Below are 19451 nucleotides of genomic sequence, written 5' to 3'. Positions count from 1 at the left end.
ATGTATTGAGCCGTACTGTATTGTACCCATTCTGCAATCTGTTAAATAAAGTTTTCATTCATTCATTCATTCACTCTCTGTCTGTGTGCCCGACTGACCTGTATAAGTGTAATGGTGATTCAGTACGTGTCCATCGCCTCTCTCCTCTGTCACCCTGTCAACACAGATGCTGTGCTGGCCATGTCAGGTCATCTGTCCCCTGTGAGCTCTATGGAAGTGGTCCCTGGCACCGTAGCAGGGGGACTGATGTCAGAGCTCCCCCTGCTGGCGTCCGACGAAGGTGAAGAAGAGAAAAAAGGAACATTGCACTCAATAGCAGCATGAAAATATGTATATGTATTTAGAAACTATATATATAAAGTGTTTAATTTTTATTGCACTACAAAATAAATCTCCATCTTAACTAGTAATGTCTTGTTGTATTGTGTCTTAAAACCTAGTATCTGCCAAATGGATAAGAAAATGTTTGTTTCAAATAATACAACTGAACTATTTTCTCAAAATGAGTGACCAGATCACTCTGTTTGTTTCAAGATGACATAGCTTATTAGTAAAACCCTTCAAAACAGATTGAATTGTATTGGAACAAAAGTTTTGGGACAAATATATCTGTAGTTTGGGATGTTTCTTGCTTGTTTCAATACTCAATTAAACTAATTACTTAATAAATAATAACAAGTAATACTTACTACTACTACTACTACTACTACTACTTAATAGTATACTTAATTCCTTGTTAAGTTAGTGCAAAGAACCACATTTAATTTGTTTGCTGCTTTCTCCTAAAACCCAGAGTCATCAGGATTGTCCTGTCAGCTGGCCTCTCTGGATGAAAATGGGGTCTTAAATCTATGGGTAGGTTGGGGGTAAAAACTCCCAACTCACACACAAGACACTGCACGTTTGTGTTCTAAACAACCTCCATGCCACTGATATACAGTCGGCTCCATAACTATTTGGACATCAGCACAATTTTCATTATTGGCTCTGTACACCACCACAATGGACTTGGAATGAAACAATCAAGATGTGCTTTAAGTGCACTAAGACCTAAGACGTTCAGCTTTCATTTGAGGGTATTACATCCAAATCAGGTGAACAGTGTAAGAATTACAACAATTTCTACATGTGACCCCCCCCCCCCTTTTTTTAAGCGACCAAAAGTAATTGGACAATTGGCTGCTCAGCTGTGCCATGGCCAGGTGTGTGTTATTCCCTCATTATTTGTACACATGTAGAAACTATTGTAAATCCTACACTGTTCACCTGATTTTAAATACCCTCAAATGAAACCTGAAAGTCTGCTCTCAAAGCACATCTTGATTGTCCCAGTCCATCACGGTGGTGTACAGAGCCGACATTGTGAAAATCGTGTCAACATCCAAACATTTCTGGACCTGACTGTATAGAAGCAACAGTGGTTCCTCTCTCTGCCCAACAGGTGGTGGTGGAACTCCCCCAGGCCAACCCAGCGGGCTCCCAGACCGACCTGGGTGAGGCGCTTAAGTTGATTGAACCACATCCCCCCCTTGAAGTTATTTTCTCTTTTCCCCGTACGTGTAACAACAACCCCTCTCTCTTCCTCTCTCTATCTCTGTCGCTCTCTCTCATTCTCTCTCCCTCCCTCTTCCTCTACCCTCTCTTTCTCCCCCTCTCTTCCTCTACCCTCTCTCCTTCTTCCTCTACCCTCTCTCTCTCTACCTCTCTCTCTCTCTTCCTCTACCCTCTCTCTCTCTACCTCTCTTCCTCTACCCTCTCTCTTCCTCTACCCTCTCTCTTCCTCTACCCTCTCTCTCTACCTCTCTCTCTACCTCTCTCTCTTCCTCTACCCTCTCTCTCTTCCTCTACCCTCTCTCTCTCCCTCCCTCTTCCTCTACCCTCTCTTTCTCCCCCTCTCTTCCTCTACCCTCTCTCTCCTTCTTCCTCTACCCTCTCTCTCTCTACCTCTCTCTCTCTCTTCCTCTACCCTCTCTCTCTCTACCTCTCTTCCTCTACCCTCTCTCTTCCTCTACCCTCTCTCTCTTCCTCTACCCTCTCTCTCTTCCTCTACCCTCTCTCTCTACCTCTCTCTCTTCCTCTACCCTCTCTCTCTACCTCTCTTCCTCTACCCTCTCTCTCTACCTCTCTCTCTTCCTCTACCCTCTCTCTCTACCTCTCTTCCTCTACCCTCTCTCTCTCTCTCTCTCTCTACCTTCTCTCCCTCTCGTTGATCTCCTCAGGCCTCAGACCAGGGGGCAGAGTGAAGTTGCTCCACAGTTCCACGCTCCGTACCGATGAGAGGTGAGATGGATGGAGGCGTGTGGTGATCTGTCACTGCCAGGCGGCAGGGCCAGAAATACCCACAATGTCTTTGCCCCCCTCGGAGCACAGCTGCTCCAGCTATGAGACATGCGATCATGTTTGTTATGCAGCGCTGGAGAGTCCGTTGTTGTCACCTTGTCTTTGGGACGACCGTGTGTAGTGTGTAGTAGTGTGAACGTGACAGAGGTAGTGTCGTGTTGCACCGCTGCTTGGTTCGTTTGTATGTCATAATCTGAGCGGAGGCATTCTCTCCCTCTTCCCTCTCTCTCTCTTTCTGTGTTTTTTTTGCTAGTATGGTTGTGAAATTGCTTGTTTAATGACCTGTACATTGTATAATGCTATTACACTTTACTGTTACATTTGCATTCTGGTTGGATGCCAAACTTCTTTCCGTTGTGCTGTATGATGACAATACATTTGAATCTAATCTAGTCTAATCCTGTCACGCCTCCCAGGACGACGCAGAGAGATGCAATGAAAGCGGGACCACTACAAACGTTAGTGTTGAAATTCCTGCCCTTCGACTCCAGCCATTTCTTCATCGGTACTAATATGGTGAGCTAATATGGTATTTCCATCTCCCTGTAGTGTCCCAGTTCCAAACAAGTAAACATGTAGTCCCCCCTCCCCCCATGTGTTCTGAATTTGTCACGCCACAGAAAACTGAGTTATTAACCACTCAGCTGAAAAACATCTCGTCTGGCTGCTCAAACCACTCTTCAGGACTGTCGGGATGCGGCCGGGTCACAGTTGATTGACGGCTATTTTTCCAAGTTCAAGTTGTTTATTTGTAGGTAATGACATTTTTGTGTTTCGAGCTCAGACTCAACAGTGCACAATTACGAAACCACAATGAATACAAGAATGGTAACAATAAGTAGTAGTAGTAAGATAAAATAAAATATAAAATTAGGTAAGATCAAATTAAATAGTCAATTACCGTAATTCCTCTAATAGTAACCCCGGCTTGTATTTGTTTCAACTGTAGCGGGTACCAGGCTTGTATTAGGAGGAGGCCTGTATAAGAGGGAGGCCTATATTTCAAATTTTCAAACGGATCATAATGAATAAATCAACATTTTGTGTCAGTTTGAACCCAGTAAAATGTACTGGGTTCATTTATTGAAACCAAGTACTGTATGAAATAGTAAACAGTGCAATTACAGGTGGTCACTGGTCATTTCAACGTTTTCAAAGTGAAATCAAGTAACTAGCTCAGTATGCAGCTCAGTATATTAGTAACCCGGCTTGTATTAGGAGGCCAGCTTATAATTGCTTAGCTCAAGAGCGCACCCGGCCATTAATAGAGACCCGGCTTGTATTTGAGACCCGGTTACTATTAGAGGAATTACGGTATTTACAGAAAGTGTCTTGCGTAAAAGTGCCTGTGCATGATAAGGTGCAGTGCGGGGTGTGTGTTCAATAACAATAAGTAGTAGTAGTAAAATATAAAATGAGGTAAGATCAAATTTATTTGTAAATTTTTACAGAAAGTGTTTGATTGATTGATTGATTGAAAACTCTATTAACAGATTGCAGAATGGGTACAATACAGTACGGCTCAATACAAAACAAACTGCTAAGAGGATGCAGACCAGAAAAATACTTTCGTCTTGTTTACCTCATTTTCAATTCATCATGTTGTCTTGTGTGAAAGTGTATGTGCATATTAACACATCAAGTGCCATTCAGCAGGGGGCACTGTCGGCCTTTAGTGCCAACGCTCTGTTCAATGAGATAAATGCCGGTGTTTTGCAGTGCTAAACCTATATTAAATATTATAGCTATGGATCTAATAACGCCGTCGATAGTCAGTGAGTTTCTTCCGGTCAACATGCAAAAAACTGAAAATCTTTTCATCAATACATTTCCGTTTTATACCGTGGTGAATACGAGCATAATTCCAGAGCGATTCTGTGTAATCCCAGGGAACGCAGCCAAAACAGCCCTTATCTGCATTTCACTATTTATCGTGCCATTTCTCGCTTGATTATTGAATCGATCTGAAATCAACGCTAGATTATCGGTATTATGTTTCCTCGTGCATCCGCGAAAGGGTGTGTGGGGGGTTCTATGCTTCGAGCGCCACCAACGGCAAACGCTACACAGTACATTACAATCACTAAAAGCTTTTGCTGCCATGGAATAAATAGCCAAATCTGTTAAATGAACCCTACTTGGTTAGAAAGCTTGACTACTCGACTAACTAGAAAACACAAATCTCTGTTTTTATTGAACTATACCTCCCGAAGTAGGGCGCTAATATTTTTAGCATTTTCCATTTGCATACATGTAGCGGTTAGCATTAGTTTTGCACGTTATTTCCATCCTGGAAGCTGATTGGCTCACACTGCATTTTTCATTTAATTTAAACTCGAGGTGAGGCAAAAAGCAAGGATAACAAATCAATTAAAACACGTACAACTAGATTGACAAAGGTTGGAGATCAAGGTTTTAAACTCTGCAACAGAGGGGATAATCTTAAGCTTTAAGGACTCTTGGAGTTAGAGGCATCATTGCAAAATGTAGATTTACCCTGTTCAGAGCAAACTCAGGGGACTATAACACATTGGTTGCCAGCCGGATATGACGATTTATCGCTTGGATGCCACCACGTTAATCAATGGGAGGACGAGCACATTTGCGAACGCATAAACTATATCTTAAATTATGGCTATGTGTCTAATACACCTGTCGCTTATCAATGACTTGCTTGCAGTCAACATGTACGAAACGGATTGTTTTTTCATCAGTACATTTCCGTTTTATACCGTTTTGAATACGAGTATAGTTTCGGAGAGTTCTAGTAATTTCAGAGAAATTCTGCGAAAATAGCCATTTACTGGAATACACAAAACACGGTGTCATTTTCCGGCTGATTTATCGTTTTCAAATAAACACTAGATTATCGAGAGTATTTGTGTTCTTATGCACGATACAAAGCGGGCTGAAAAATCATTTATTCGTGCCGCGCTCAGCGCCTAACGCCACACACACACACACACGTTGTGAAATCTGTGAAAAACAACTCTGATTAACCCAAAACTGGTAACATAGATTCCTTACCTCAGATCAGATGTTCTGCAAAAAGATTAATCTAATTCCTGATCGCCATTCCAAATATTGATCGCGTTTATTGATCCAACGTTATAGTCCGAAACGCATAATCCAAGCTGCTTCCAGCTTCGCCAGTGAATCTGGTAACACGACACTGCTTACCAGAGATAGGAAAATCCTGGGCCCTCATTTATCAACGTGGCATACGCACAGATATGTGCTTAACCCGTGCGTACGACCATTTCTAAGCAAAGTGTGGGATTTATCAATTTGAACGTGAACTTGACTTTGTGCTTATGTCTACGCACAGCTCTGAGCATGCGTAGCTGACGCCCAGTGGTAGAATATCGTTACTACGGCATATGCGCTCCTCAGTTCATGCATTAGTTTCAACGCGGAAATAAGCTTTTGTGCATTACTCCTGACACTGGCGCATGTTCTGTATGAACCGTAATTCATTATAGTTCATTGTGAAATAGCGACAGTAGTGTAATTATAATGGGCTCATGCACGAACAAGAGGTTGGCTTGCTTGTTTGGCAGGGGGGGCAGACGCAGAACACCTAGTGTAACTCCTGCCGTGTCATAGTGTAATTCAAGTTAAGCTTAAGTATGATGTCATATAGTAGAACCGGTTAGAACAGGCTAGAACCTTCCAGAACTGCGCTCCACAGTGTATAAATAGAGAGAACTTACAAGGGTTCTCTCTCTCACTTCTCAACCACCATCAACCACCTAGCCCCTTTCGTGACTGTGATGCACCGTCACTTGCTCCTCAATAGGAAACCAACCTAGATTTACCCTGAATGACTGGTTCTGACCGAACCGTTCGTTATACAAGAATCACAGAGACGTTTCAAAGGTACTCACAGTTGCAGGAGGGTTTCGGACAGAGATACGGGATGGTTTGAAAGCTCGGCGTTGCTAATAAACATTTTAAATATTTTTTATAAACTGGTCAACACTGCATTATTTCCGGCGTTGTGTGCATGATGCGCATGCGCTGTGATCACACCAGGCAGCCAACGCCAGAAATAATGCCGTGTTGACCAGTTTATAAAAAATATTTAAAATGTTTATTAGCAACGCCGAGCTTTCAAACCATCCCGTATCTCTGTCCGAAACCCTCGTGCAAATGTGAGTACCTTTGACATTTCTCTGTGATTCTTGTATAACGAACGGTTCGGTTAGAACCAGTCCTTCAGGGTAAATCTAGGTTGGTTTCCTATTGAGGAGCAAGTGACTGTGGATTCACTCGGTGCATCACAGTCACGAAAGGGGTTACAGAACACCCACCTCCACCAAACGCGATTAAATATTGTTTCAAATAAAAAGCGACATACTATTATTTTGTGTCATGTTTCCAAATAAGATTGGCCACAACGAAATGCTTTCTACTTCAATTTGTTGGTTAGAATAGATTACCTCGCTCCGTTGAAACTTCACTGAGACTAACAGTAAAAGACAGTCTTTTTTTTTTGTGAGCTCCACACACAGACGTGATAATAATAATAATAACAATAATAATAATAGAGCTTCATTTTATATAGCGCCTTTCAAGAGACCCATGCAAGGTCGCTTTACATAGATAGGGGGGGGAAATAACAAAGTAATAAACATAGTGGACAGACTATGTAAATATGATGATGGGATTCAAGTTCATGTTTGTATTTATCACATAGGCAGGCTACACATGGCGTATAGGCTACATCATACATGGCAGTGAGATTCATTGTTCTTGTATATGCTCTCGTATTATTGTTTATATAGGCTACATCAATATAGATTGTATGCCTCTAGAAATCATATGCAGCAGGTAGAAAATTTACGGAAAATCCGTCGCGATTTGGAATACAATTGAGGAGAACTTTAATCCCTGGGTATTAATCGAACAAAACGGAAAAAGGCAGTCATATTCCAGCATGGGCTTTATTAGTTAATATGGTCTTTAAGAGATATCATATCCGACATCACCGTACGTGTACATGTCTGTCAGCCTGTCTCGTATTTCTCCATAACACGCAATTCCCTCGGGTCAGTCCATTATTTCACATCCCATGGGGGTGTTTCATGACCATATATGGATAATCGGGGCGGTTCTGGTATGCAAATACTTAAAACCATGCACGAGCTCAAGCTTAGGATCAAAGTGATATTTATCAAGACAGGTGTGTGTAGGACCTGTGTACGCACGTGTGATAAATCCAGTTTTTTTTGTGCGTGCACACATTCTAAATTCTGTGCTTACGTATGAAAATAGAACACTTTCTAAGAAAACTTGATAAATGAGGGCCCTGGACCGGAGTATTTCTCTGATGCACTTTTTAACTCAATCCAATCCAATGATGTGCATTACCATCCAGGAGACGATAGGGGGCGGTATTTGCTCAGAGCCATTCCCAATGATAATGTCAGGCTGGACGGATGAAAAATGAATGGATAGCGCTAATAAAAGAAATAACGATTAAATAACGAGAAGTCTCGTTATTGGCAACCAACGCATGGCGGCCAATAACCAGAAATCTCGTTGTTGGCAACCAATGTGTTAAGGACCAGTCACTAGAACGGGTTTCATAGGTTCCAGAATTCCATTCCAATAATGATTTAGTGTGGTCCGGGGTCAGTTATCTCCCCTACACACAAATGGTTAGGGTTAGGATTTGGGGAGGGAAAGCTGATCCTAGACAGGAGGGGTAACTTCACCCTGCAGAACCAGACCGCGCCTCGCGACATGAAGACAACGTTACAGTGTGATAACTAACTAACTGAAAGAATTGAACAAACAAACACAAAGAGATAGATCCATAGTCACCCCCCCCCCCCCCGACTCTTAGGGGGGGGGGGGAACAAATATTGTCCAAATTATACTCCCCACTGCCCCATAATTGTTTTATTTCACTATGACGTCACTACATAAACAGAATGCACATTGCACATTAGCACTGCGTGACGAAAATAGCTGTATTGAAATGATAATTTAGCTTGCAGAGATTGTAAATTAAATTGACAAGCGTCATATGCCTTGTCTTTTTATTCACCAAACAGCTGTCTCCGTAGCTTAGAATAGAACGAGTGCAAATCTGCAATAGTTGCGAGTGGCAACCTCACACAACCTCACACAAACACTTGACCCACATGTCAAATTGCAGCCCCCTAGGGTGAAAACATTTTGCCACTAGAAGGTGGTGACACTTTCTGACTGTGGGGACACTTTCTGAATGGTCTGACTAGCTAACCCCCTCTCTCTCTCCTCTCCGAGGTATCTGCAGGGTATTAAAAAGGCTTACAATGTCATAAAATGCATAATTCTCGATTTAAGGCCTTAAAAGGTCAATTTTAAGGTACATTTATTAAATTTCATTTGCACGGGTATTACATTTTGGGGGGGGGGGGCAGTAAAATAGGACGGTTGTCTTCTGTCTCATTTTGCACAATGCAAGGCTTGTGCAACTCTGTACATACATCTGATTAGTACTAATTTGTATATTTTGTACCCACTTTAATCACCTGTACATTGTATATTGCACTTTACTGTTACATTTGCACTCTGGTTGGATGCCAAACGTATTTTTGTAGTACTGTACCTGTACAACAAATGATATAACGTATAATGATAATACATTTAAATCTAATCTAATCAAATGTGTTTTTTGTCATAGGGTCTGGTCAACCACGGAACCAGTCATGGACTGAAGGCTCGGCCAAGGTTCTACAGGTCTCGGGCGGTCGAGGTCCAGCCAGTGGACGTCAGCTCCATTCACTTCTCTCCGTTCGGACAACGTCTGTTCCTGGTGAGACTTCATCTCATTTAACATTCATAGTGAAGGAAATCGATGATTTGCATTTGGTTTATAACCTATATAGATATTAGTTTTAAGAGGACAGTATCAGTCCGTCGTGTGTGTTAGCAGCAGACTAATAGCAGCAGATGAGCCATGGGCTGTGCTGGTAACATCAACAGCTGATAGCCACAGCGTCAAGGTTACTCGATCTTGAGAAAGTGCATTACCAAGCCACATCGTTTGTTTTGGGTAAGAGGTGCGGTAATATCAATATCGGGGTAACAGGAGAGATCGTTAGAATAATGGGGGTCGAGCTCCCTCAACCCCATGCCTACGGTGCTGGTCAAGGCCTGCCTTCCTACCCTCTGCCCCATCATAACAGACATCATCAACTCCTCTCTGTCATCTGGAATAGTTCCCTCCTGTTTCAAAACCGCCTCCATCACTCTCATCCTAAAGAAGCCTGGTCTTGGACCCTGAGGTGCTGGATAACTACCGGCCGATCTCCAACCTTCCTTTCCTAAGTAAAACCTTGGAAAGGGCAGTCGCCGCCCAGCTTCATCAACATCTGTCCAACCATGAGCTCTACGAACCCCTTCAGTCAGCCTACCGAGCACATCACAGCACAGAGACCGCCCTCATCAGGATCACTAATGACCTCCTCCTTGCTGCAGACTCCTGACACATCAGCCTCCTCATCCTTCTCGACCTCTCCGCGGCGTTCGATACAATATCCCACTTAGTCCTTCTCAAATGCTTCTCCGACAACCTTGGCATCACCGGTACAGCTCTGTCTTGGTTTCATTCATATCTCACAAATAGATCTCAGTTTGTCAACGTCAGCGGCTCATCCTCCCCCCCGGCCCCAGTCAACCACGGTGTCCCCCAAGGCCCCAGTCAACCACGGTGTCCCCCAAGGCTCCGTGCTGGGTCCCCTACTATTCACCATTTACATGCTCCCCCTCGGTCAGATTATATGTCACTACGGACTCAACTTTCATTGTTATGCTGATGATACTCAGCTCTATATCAGCACCTCACCATCCTCCCAGCTCCCCCCACAGTCTGTAGTCAACTGCCTCCACGCCATAAAAACTTGGATGTCAACCAAATTACTGAAACTGAACAGCAAAAAGACAGAGCTCATGGTTGTGGCCCCCAAGGCACTGCTCGGGAAGGTTGGAGATCTCCTCCTCCACGTTGACGGCTGTTCCATCTCCCCGTCTCTCGAAGTCCGTAACCTGGGCGTCACCCTTGACTCCACACTTTCATTTCACTCCCACATCAAATCCGTCACCAAGTCTGCCTTCTACCACCTCAAAAACATCTCCCATCTCCGACCCTCACTCTCAGACTCTGTGGCTGAGACTCTGATCCACTCATTCATCACCTCCCGGTTGGACTACTGTAACGGAGTCCTGTTCAGGGTACCCAGCAAAGCCCTGGACAGGCTCCAGTATGTTCAGAACTCAGCTGCCAGGGTTCTCACTCACACCAAGCCCTGGCAGCACATCACCCCCACCCTCATCCACCTCCACTGGCTCCCAGTCAAGTTCTGCATCACCTTCAAACTCCTGCTCCTCACCTACAAGTACCTCCATGCCCTCGCCCCCCGATACCTGTCTGATCTCCTCCACCAGCACACTCCATCCCGGAACCTACGATCCTCTGATCTAGGTCTCCTCTCCATCCCTTGCACCAGGTTACAGACTTTTGGGGACAGAGCCTTCAGCGTGGCGTCCCCTACCCTCTGGAACTCTCTCCCCCCCGAAATCCGCAACGCCCCAACCCTGGACACCTTCAAATCTGCTCTAAAAACACACCTCTTCACCAAGGCTTTTCCCCATCAATTAGTTTAGATTAGATTAGGTCCATTATCCCTTACCTTCCCTCATCCCCCTTTTTCCCCCCCTATTTCCCTAGCCCTATTTTTTGTCCTGATTGTGAAGCGACCTTGGGTTCTATGAAAGGCGCTATATAAATTTGATCTATTATTATTATTATTATTAGTTTCTTCAAAGACTTTTCAAGGACATTTCAGAACTGATTTCCATCTTGTACAGAGTATTTTTATGAAAAACATCATGATCTAAGGAAAGAGATCGCGTTGCCTTGCCAGTGTCGTTTCTTCCGATTACGGATGTACCAACAGGGTTGATACAGTGTGTGACAGCCAGTGAGATAACCAAGTACCGATGACACTAACACAACGCAGAGGGAAGTCACGGAGCAGCAGGTGACGAGTTGATTAAAGGCTGAAGAACACTGTAATCTTTCAATAGGGATGCAGCTGTTCATCTCACATTTAAATTCATGTCACCGCTCCAGTTGTCTGACGCCATAGGAACACAATTTGAAAGATATTTTGTGAATATATAGAGTTTGAATCAGTGGAACAGCCATTTCCCATTCAGGTCTACATTCTCGAATGTGTAATTATATTGTTTACACTGTTTATTTTCCTGGTCTTTTTATATTCAGATTTTATTTTTTTGGACCATATCTAATATCTATGTCTTTCTACTATTACCCTGCCCATACCTGTACCTCCCCTCCCCCCTCCCCCATGCTGCTATGATGCCCGAATTTACCCAAGGGGATCAATAAAGGAATATCTTGTCTTATTTGGCTGGTACACAAAAAATGGCCACCATACAGTGTTTAATAACATTGTCCTGGAAGTTGGTGTTGTGTATTGTATATTATATGGTAACTCAGAACATTGTACATATGTCTATACCGAACAACTGTGACCTCATTTTCTTCTTCTAAATTCATGCTATATTATGTTATTATGTTATTTGATACTATCTTGTCTAGCACAGTCTCTGGAGCGTAACAGTAAGAAGCATTTTGTATGAAAGTATTCTGTACTTCTGTATGACAACTATTAAAGAACTTGAACTTGAACTTGGCTTTGGTGCATAATTTTTATGGTTGAACATTCCAGTGGCGGATACAATGATAAGATAAGATAAGATAAGAATATTCCTTTATTGGGAAATGCTGGCATCATACAGTAGCAGCACAGGGGGGGGTAGGAAGGTATGGGCAGGGTAATAGTAGAAAGACATAGTATAGGCAATCAAATGTATTTGATCTAAATATAAAAGAATAAATAAAAAAATAAACAGTGTAAACAATCTAATTAACTCTGAATATAAGAATGTGAGAAAGTAGCAATGTAATCAACGGTGCAAATGGAGGGTCTTTATGCATTATCCGTTATATTATACGTTACAATAAATATGGGCAATAAAGAATTAGAATCTGAATACTATGAGTAAAGTAAACGGTATACACGGGTGCAGTATACAGTCTCATGTGCTGCCCGAACGTACGTCAAAACGTTCACGTCCGTCACCACATTGTCGGTATTCTATGGAAGCCATCTTGGATGTACAGAAGGAGACGACCATGACACACTTGGCAAGGCCCTTTCATTCCATTCATTCCTTCTTTCTGTGTGCGCCAGGTCGGTTGTGGAGACGGCAGCATCCGGCTGCATGCGGTCAGCGCCGAGCAGCCTGTGGCGGAGTGGAGTAGTAGCACGGCTGGTCAACCTGTGGTCTCGGTCCAGTGGGCCCAGACCAGGCCCGCGGTCTTCTGTGTTCTGGACGCAGCCTCTCGCCTCCACATATGGGACCTGCTGAAAAACGACACGGAGCCTGTCATCAAAGAAAGGATAGACGCCGACCGGTAACTTTACCTTACCTAAAAAAAAAATTTTTTTGGTGCCACAGCTCAGTAGCTGGCCCTGTTAGGCCCTGTAATCAGACATTCCAAAATCTCAGGGTAGCCTGAATCGTAACCCTTTCACTGCCGCACTACCAAAACGATTAACCCTTTCACTGCGACAATTCACAGAAGGTTAACCCTTTCACTGCCACACGACAGCCGGTTAACCGTCGGTTGTGTGATAGTAAAGGGTTAACCTTCTGTCGTGTGGCAGTGAAAGGGTTAAGAACCAATAGGATTGTTTTGGCCTGCCAGGTTGTGTTCCTGGGGCCGCATCAGAAAACGTAACATTATGATCATCGTCAAAAATTACCCACAGTGAACAAAACCACCTGCCCATTAGAAGCCAGGAAATATATTATTGTTATTATTATGCCTATGCCTCTTGGAGTCTGTAGAAAACCTTTGTTGTGCATAAATATTGCACAGTGCCGGTCTTGAAAAGTGATGCAGGGCTTGCTCTATTTCAGCTGGACATGTAAGCTCACTCATGCTCATTTCTCCGAAATTGCCTACCCCACCTTTAATGACAATCACCTGCTATTTGTTTATAATCATCTGTCATTTGAGACCCAAGACTTCTGCAACATAACACTATGCATAGCTGTTACCCTGATGAATAATGATGACTAACGATTATCCAAATAAACGATAAACACAAAATAATTTATGATGAACATACAGTTTTTTTTACTATTAAAACAGTGTTGTAGTACGTATTATATAGCAATTCATGCTAGTTTACATGCACTAAACTAAGCTAGTCTACTAATTTTCTCTCTCCATAGGGTAACATGCATGGCTGTGTTTGGAGACTCAGGACAACACAACTCATATTCTGGAATAGCGCTGGCGCACGATTCAGGGAAAATTGTGTTTCATTATTTCACAAAGATATTTACCACGCCCGACGCTGCGGAACAAGACAAGCTGGAGAGTATGATGGACGAAGCCTTCTGACACGGTGTTTCTCGATAGAACTGTGTTTACACAATGTTTGTGCTAATTCAGTTGTCATATGTGAAATTCTGGATAAGTCTAACGATCAATTTCAAATGTTTGTTTTTCTTTACTGTGAAATGACACCATCAATACCAATAACAATAGTAGCCTGTAACATTGGACTTTTGTTGTATGTTGTATTTGTCAATGCATTTGTTTTTGTCTCCTTTCAATGACATATTGGTCACACATTTCATAAATTGGATTGGTATGGTATGGATAGATAGTCTTTCTTCTGCTTATTATTATTATTATTATTATTATTATTATTATTATTATTATTATTATTATTATTATAATACTATTATTATGATTATGTTATTTAATACCAAAGATCATCTATTTTTATATAAACCAGCCTTAGCATGAGCCTATTTGTAAAAGCTTATTTGCAAAAAATAAATGTAGCCTATATGCCTATGTTTTGGTTTGATGTAAATAAATAACCTTTCTTTATGTACAATAAATGCATTTCAAATTTTTCTACTTCAGTTTTTGTAGCTTTAATTTGAAAATTGAGCGTGATATTAAGTGGGGGTTATGTTGACTACTTTCAGTTTGTTTATACTACAGAGTGGTAATCGAACTCTTCTCAACTTAAACCTTGCAACCAGCAGCAGTGTACAGTGGTAAAGCACTGACTGGACACAATGCGCTCGGCTATTATTGTCTGTCAAGTGACTCGTTCCCTAGCAACGAAAGCTGTTCACTCGCCTGGTGGTGTCTGGAGTCTGGATTGGAGCAAATGCGAGGTAACGTCACGTTAGCGTACATATAAATACATCTGTTTTACAGATTATCTACGAAGTCGCACTGTTCATCATAGTCCCGCCATGGTCATGGACGCTCAGTAGAGAATGTTCTGTTCTTGTTTAGCTATTTGTAGACCAAGCAAGCAGAGTAGCTGTGCGACTTCGCGTTTATACTTGACAGACATTAGCTAACTTACTCTGTAACACTTGTTGAACACGTTTTCACCATGAACCCTTGAGACAAATAACCCGTTTTCCAAGTAATTTCATTTGTATTTGTCAAGTCCTTAAATCGAATTATTTGTAGTGTGAATCTGAATCATCATCAACCCAAATTAGGCCAGCTTCATAATTTAAGGCCTGAAAACTTTGTTCGACTGAAAAGTGAACATGGACCTAAATGGTTATCCATATTTGTGATAGCCAAGCCTATACTTTGTCTAGCACTTTTTATATATTTATTGTTTAGCTTTTTGGGAGGTATTTTAATTAAAAGCCTTTGATTGATTGATTGGTTGGTTGATTGAAAATTGTATTAACAGATTACAGAATGGGTACAATACAGTAAAGCTCAATATACACAATTGTTAAGGGGATGCAGACCAGAGAAAGACTTTAGTCTTGTTTACATCAGGGTCCCCCATTTTCAATTCATCATAACATATATGACATACAGATAGACAGTACTGCTACATCTATACATTTATGACATACCAGATTTACAAATACAGTACTGTTTGTGATACAAAAATTTTCTAAAAAAGAGAGTATATACATTTGATGATGAAACTGTACATTGGAGGCGGTTGGGTAGGTGGGGTGGGGGGGGGAACTGTACATTGGAGGTGGTTGGGTGGGGCGAGGGTAACTGTACATTGGCTTATCAGGTCCCAAGAAGAGGGTCTCGTGTATTATTGGGTTAGGACATTTACTGTACATTGGAGGGGGTTAGATTAGGTTAGCCCTTGTTAATTCAATCAAACAACAGTGACTTTATCTCCGCTTATCCAGGGGGTATTATCTGCTTTTACCGAGTCCCGACTGACTATATAAACACACTTTGAAAAAGGAGCTAAATGTCTGCGGTCAGCTCAGGTGAGGAAGCCTCCCCAGCCTCGCAGTCGCAGGAGAAGGATGGTGAAAGCCGGAGTGGAGGGGAGGAGAGCAGCAGAACACCAGCACTTAACTTCCCCAGGCTGCCGTCCCGAGGGAGGCGGAAATCAGAGGGGCCTGGCAAAGAGAGCTCAGTTGGAAAGTGGAAGTTGTCCAGCCGTGAAATGAAGCAAGGCGTAGACAAGGTATCTTTGACAGGCGTGTGTGTGTGTGTGTGTTGTGTGTGTGTGTGTGTGTGTGTGTGTGTGTGTGTGTGTGTGTGTGTGTGTGTGTGTGTGTGTGTGTGTGTGTGTGTGTGTGTGTGTGTGTGTGTGTGTGTGTGTGTGTGTGTGTGTGTGTGTGTGTGTGTGAGAGAGAGACTGTGTGTGTGAGAGACTGTGTGTGACTGTGTGTGGCCTCAGAGTTCTAACGCAATGTCTCTCTTTATCTCTCCAATGCATGTTCTATACTTGGTGTTGATTTACTGTCAGAATAATGTCAACTGTTGAATTTCATTCGTGGTCCAATAAGGATGGCAATTTGTTTAATGAGGAGGGAGGCAGCGTTATCTGCCAGCAGAGACTCGGGGGGGGGGTTGAAAAGTTTTGGCCCCCTCAGACCCATAGGCTCTGACGAGTTAGTTAAATTTATCTGTAACTTTCAAGCTACTGAATGTATGCTTGTTACAATTGCACCATAAGCCTTAAGGTTCAGGGGCCCCGTTTCAAGATCAAATATGGGGCCCGTATCATGTATATTTACAGCAGAATGTAAAGTGGGCTTTGGACGTAAACCGAAACATGCCTCTCTGATGTACAGATTCACTCTCTCTGACTTCACTGCTCCCACTGAAAATTCTCTCTCTCTCTCTCTCTCTCTCTCTCTCTCTCTCTCTCTCTCTCTCTCTCTCTCTCTCTCTCTCTCTCTCTCTCTCTCTCTCTCTCTCTCTCTCTCTCTCTCTCTCTCTCTCTCTCTCTAGGAGCAACACTTTGATCTCAAGCACCAAGTGCTCGCTCACGGCCTCCATCTCCTCCGTCATGTCTCCTGTGACAGCCCCGTGCGCTACATGACGTACGTGGAGGCCACCTCTGGGTTCATCAGCCTCCACGTGGACAACACAGCCCGCCTGTACCAGCCGGACGGCCGCCCGCGAGGCTCCCCGGCCCACAACGCACCCGTCCCCTTCGCGGGCCTGACCTCCACCAAGCTGAAACCCGGCTGTCTGATGGGCTGGGGCCCCCGGGGCCGTCCTCACCCTCCTGGACAGAGACCTGCGGTCCCTCAGGGAGGCCCTGGACGTACGCGTGTGCCAGGCGGAGGAGTGTTCCGCAGACCTGGTGACGGCGGGGAGGGGAACATGTGCGTGTGGTCCGTGGGTCACATGGCGTGGAAGGTGAAGGTACAGGAGGGTCTGCGACACACTGTCTTCACTCAGATGCCCCCCCCCCAGGCCTCACACTGCCTTCGCCGTCTGTGGCAGAGTTGTAACGGTGGTCGACCTTGACGCAGGGAAAGTCCTGGAGCACAAGACGAATATGGCTGGTATCTCTAAGAGAAGGGCCGCTCAGTTAGCAAGGTCTTGTTCAGTATCTGCTGCTATTGGTAGCTGCTCAGTATGGAAGAGAGAGACGCTGCTTTTTATATCCATGAAGTATTATCTTTTCACCTGCTACTGTTATTTTCATCATGTGTGTTATTATCCTGTCTGTATGCAATAATGTGATTCAGCCAACTAACTGTCTCTCAATATCTGATTAGTATTAACTAGTGCATTATTAGTGTTTAGAAGATTAGAAAAAGTTTACTTTATTGTCAATTTCATTTCAATTTCAAGCCATTATTTAAACTCGAAAGGCAAGTTATTCAATTATTTCCCCCATTTACAGTCACGTCGAGTGTACATACAGAGTTAAGTACAAAAAAAAGGCATATAGAATCACAGCACATAAAATCATAACAATAAGACAAGTAAGGATAACAATCAATTAAAACATGTACAACTTGATTGACAATGGTTGGAGATCAAGGTTTTAAACTCTGCAACAGAGGGGAGAATCTCAAGCTTTAAGGACTGTTGGAGTTCATTCCATGAGCTAGTGGCATCATAGCAAAATTGTTCAGAGCAAACTTGATCTATCATTAGTAATGAATCTGAGGGCAGAGTGATATACATAGTCCAAGGATTTAAGGGTTGAGGCCACAGCATGCCTATAAATTACATCAGCAGAGTCCAAGCCTGATAAGAAAACTGCTTCGACAACTCTCTTCCAAAGGAAAGCTGGTTCTGTTTCTGTATAGGAAGCCAATGTACACAAGGCAATTGAAATGTGTCTTTTCGTATATCCCTCTTAGTTACACGCGCACAGTCCCTAGCACATATATGCATTTCATCAGAATGCAGGGTCACCCACAGTGCAGCGCCCCTGGAACTGTTTCGGGGTTCAGTGCCTTGCTCAAGGGCACTTAGGCAGGATGGTGGGCAGCTGGAATACAGTGACAGGGATCGAACCAGCGACCTTTCGGTTACTGGCTGGCCTCTTTACCTCCAGGTTCATAAATCGTTCAAACGTTTCAGTTTCAGTTTAGACTTTATTTGAACAGGGACAGCACACATTAATGAACATAAATGTAAATGTGTGAGACAGCCAAAGATCATTTTCAACTGTTGTCCCTGGGCCTGGTGTTAAAAAGCAGCTAAAAAAGATTAATTAATTAACAGGTTAAAAACACATCATGCAAAATATGTACAGACAATGTACAAACAATGATACGACATATTAGGTATACATACATGTGGGCAAGCAAGCAGACAGGGTTAGGGTTCTAAAGGGCTGTTGTGTTCACATGTGTAGTTATTTCTTAACCATGTTTTGAGATTGTGTTTGAATGATCTGTGTGTTTCAATATTGCGGATGCAAATTGGTATGGAGTTCCAGGTCTTAGCAGCTCTCACGGAGAGGGCTGATTGACTAAATGTGCTTTTCCTTAGTGGAACAGCCAAATCACCCAGTACAACAGTTCTGGTGAACCTGCTGCTCAGAGTGAAGAGATTTTAACGTGGAGGTGGGGCTAGACCATGGAGGATTTAAGACCAGACTGGCATCAGTTAACTTCATGATGTTGTCCCAGCTCAAGAGGGCATGCTTGTCAAGTATATTGCAGTGGTGGTGATGGATAGGCTTCTTGTCCAGAACCCTCAGAGCCTGTTTGTACACAGATTTAATGGATGCTAGAGTTGTTTTGCGGGCCTGGGTCCAGCTGGTAATACAATACGTAAGGTGTGACATGACGATGGCATTGAAATTTAAATGTGTGTGTGTGTATTTTACTTTTCCCTGTAGCCTCCAGAGAGCCATTCTCCCAGACCCAACCCCAAGACCCCCACTCCACTTCCATCTCCACTGAGAACCCTGCCAGCGGTGTCATCCTGGACCCCCACTCCATCATCACCAGGAACCCTGCCAGCAGTGTCATCCTGGACCCCCACTCCATCTCCATCATCACCAGGAACCCTGCCAGCGGTGTCACCCTGGACCCCCACTCCTGAGTTCCCTGGCTTCCTCCAGCAGTTTGTAGGAGAGGACTGGTTCAAGGACATCTATCCGGATCGCAGGGTAATCTTAAGTTACACAGGGGGCGACAGTGGCTCGGGAGGTAGAGAGCAGTCGTCTGGTAATCTGGAGGTTCCCGGTTCGATTCCCACTCCTCCCGGGCAGCGTGTCGAAGTG

At 43.4% G+C, this 19451-nt stretch overlaps 1 protein-coding gene across 1 annotated transcript in view; it reads left to right on the top strand.

Moving 5' to 3' along the window:
* Positions 1 to 14269, top strand: part of dync2i1 (dynein 2 intermediate chain 1) — a 35322-nt gene extending 21053 nt beyond the window's left edge. The window contains exons 9-16 of the mRNA XM_084326591.1: positions 167 to 280; positions 794 to 855; positions 1442 to 1493; positions 2220 to 2280; positions 2757 to 2856; positions 9017 to 9148; positions 12615 to 12838; positions 13666 to 14269. Coding sequence (XP_084182717.1) covers positions 167 to 280; positions 794 to 855; positions 1442 to 1493; positions 2220 to 2280; positions 2757 to 2856; positions 9017 to 9148; positions 12615 to 12838; positions 13666 to 13837 — 917 coding nt within the window. The 3' untranslated portion in view covers positions 13838 to 14269. The remainder of the gene's footprint in view (positions 1 to 166; positions 281 to 793; positions 856 to 1441; positions 1494 to 2219; positions 2281 to 2756; positions 2857 to 9016; positions 9149 to 12614; positions 12839 to 13665) is intronic.
* The last annotated feature ends 5182 nt before the right edge of the window (positions 14270 to 19451 follow it).

The sequence above is a fragment of the Notolepis coatsorum genome (genome assembly GCF_963971535.1).
Source record: "Notolepis coatsorum genome assembly, chromosome: 12".
Lineage (NCBI taxonomy): Eukaryota > Metazoa > Chordata > Actinopteri > Aulopiformes > Paralepididae > Notolepis > Notolepis coatsorum.
The sequence above is the reverse complement of the archived record's forward strand: the minus strand, read 5'-3'. Positions and strand labels throughout refer to the sequence as shown.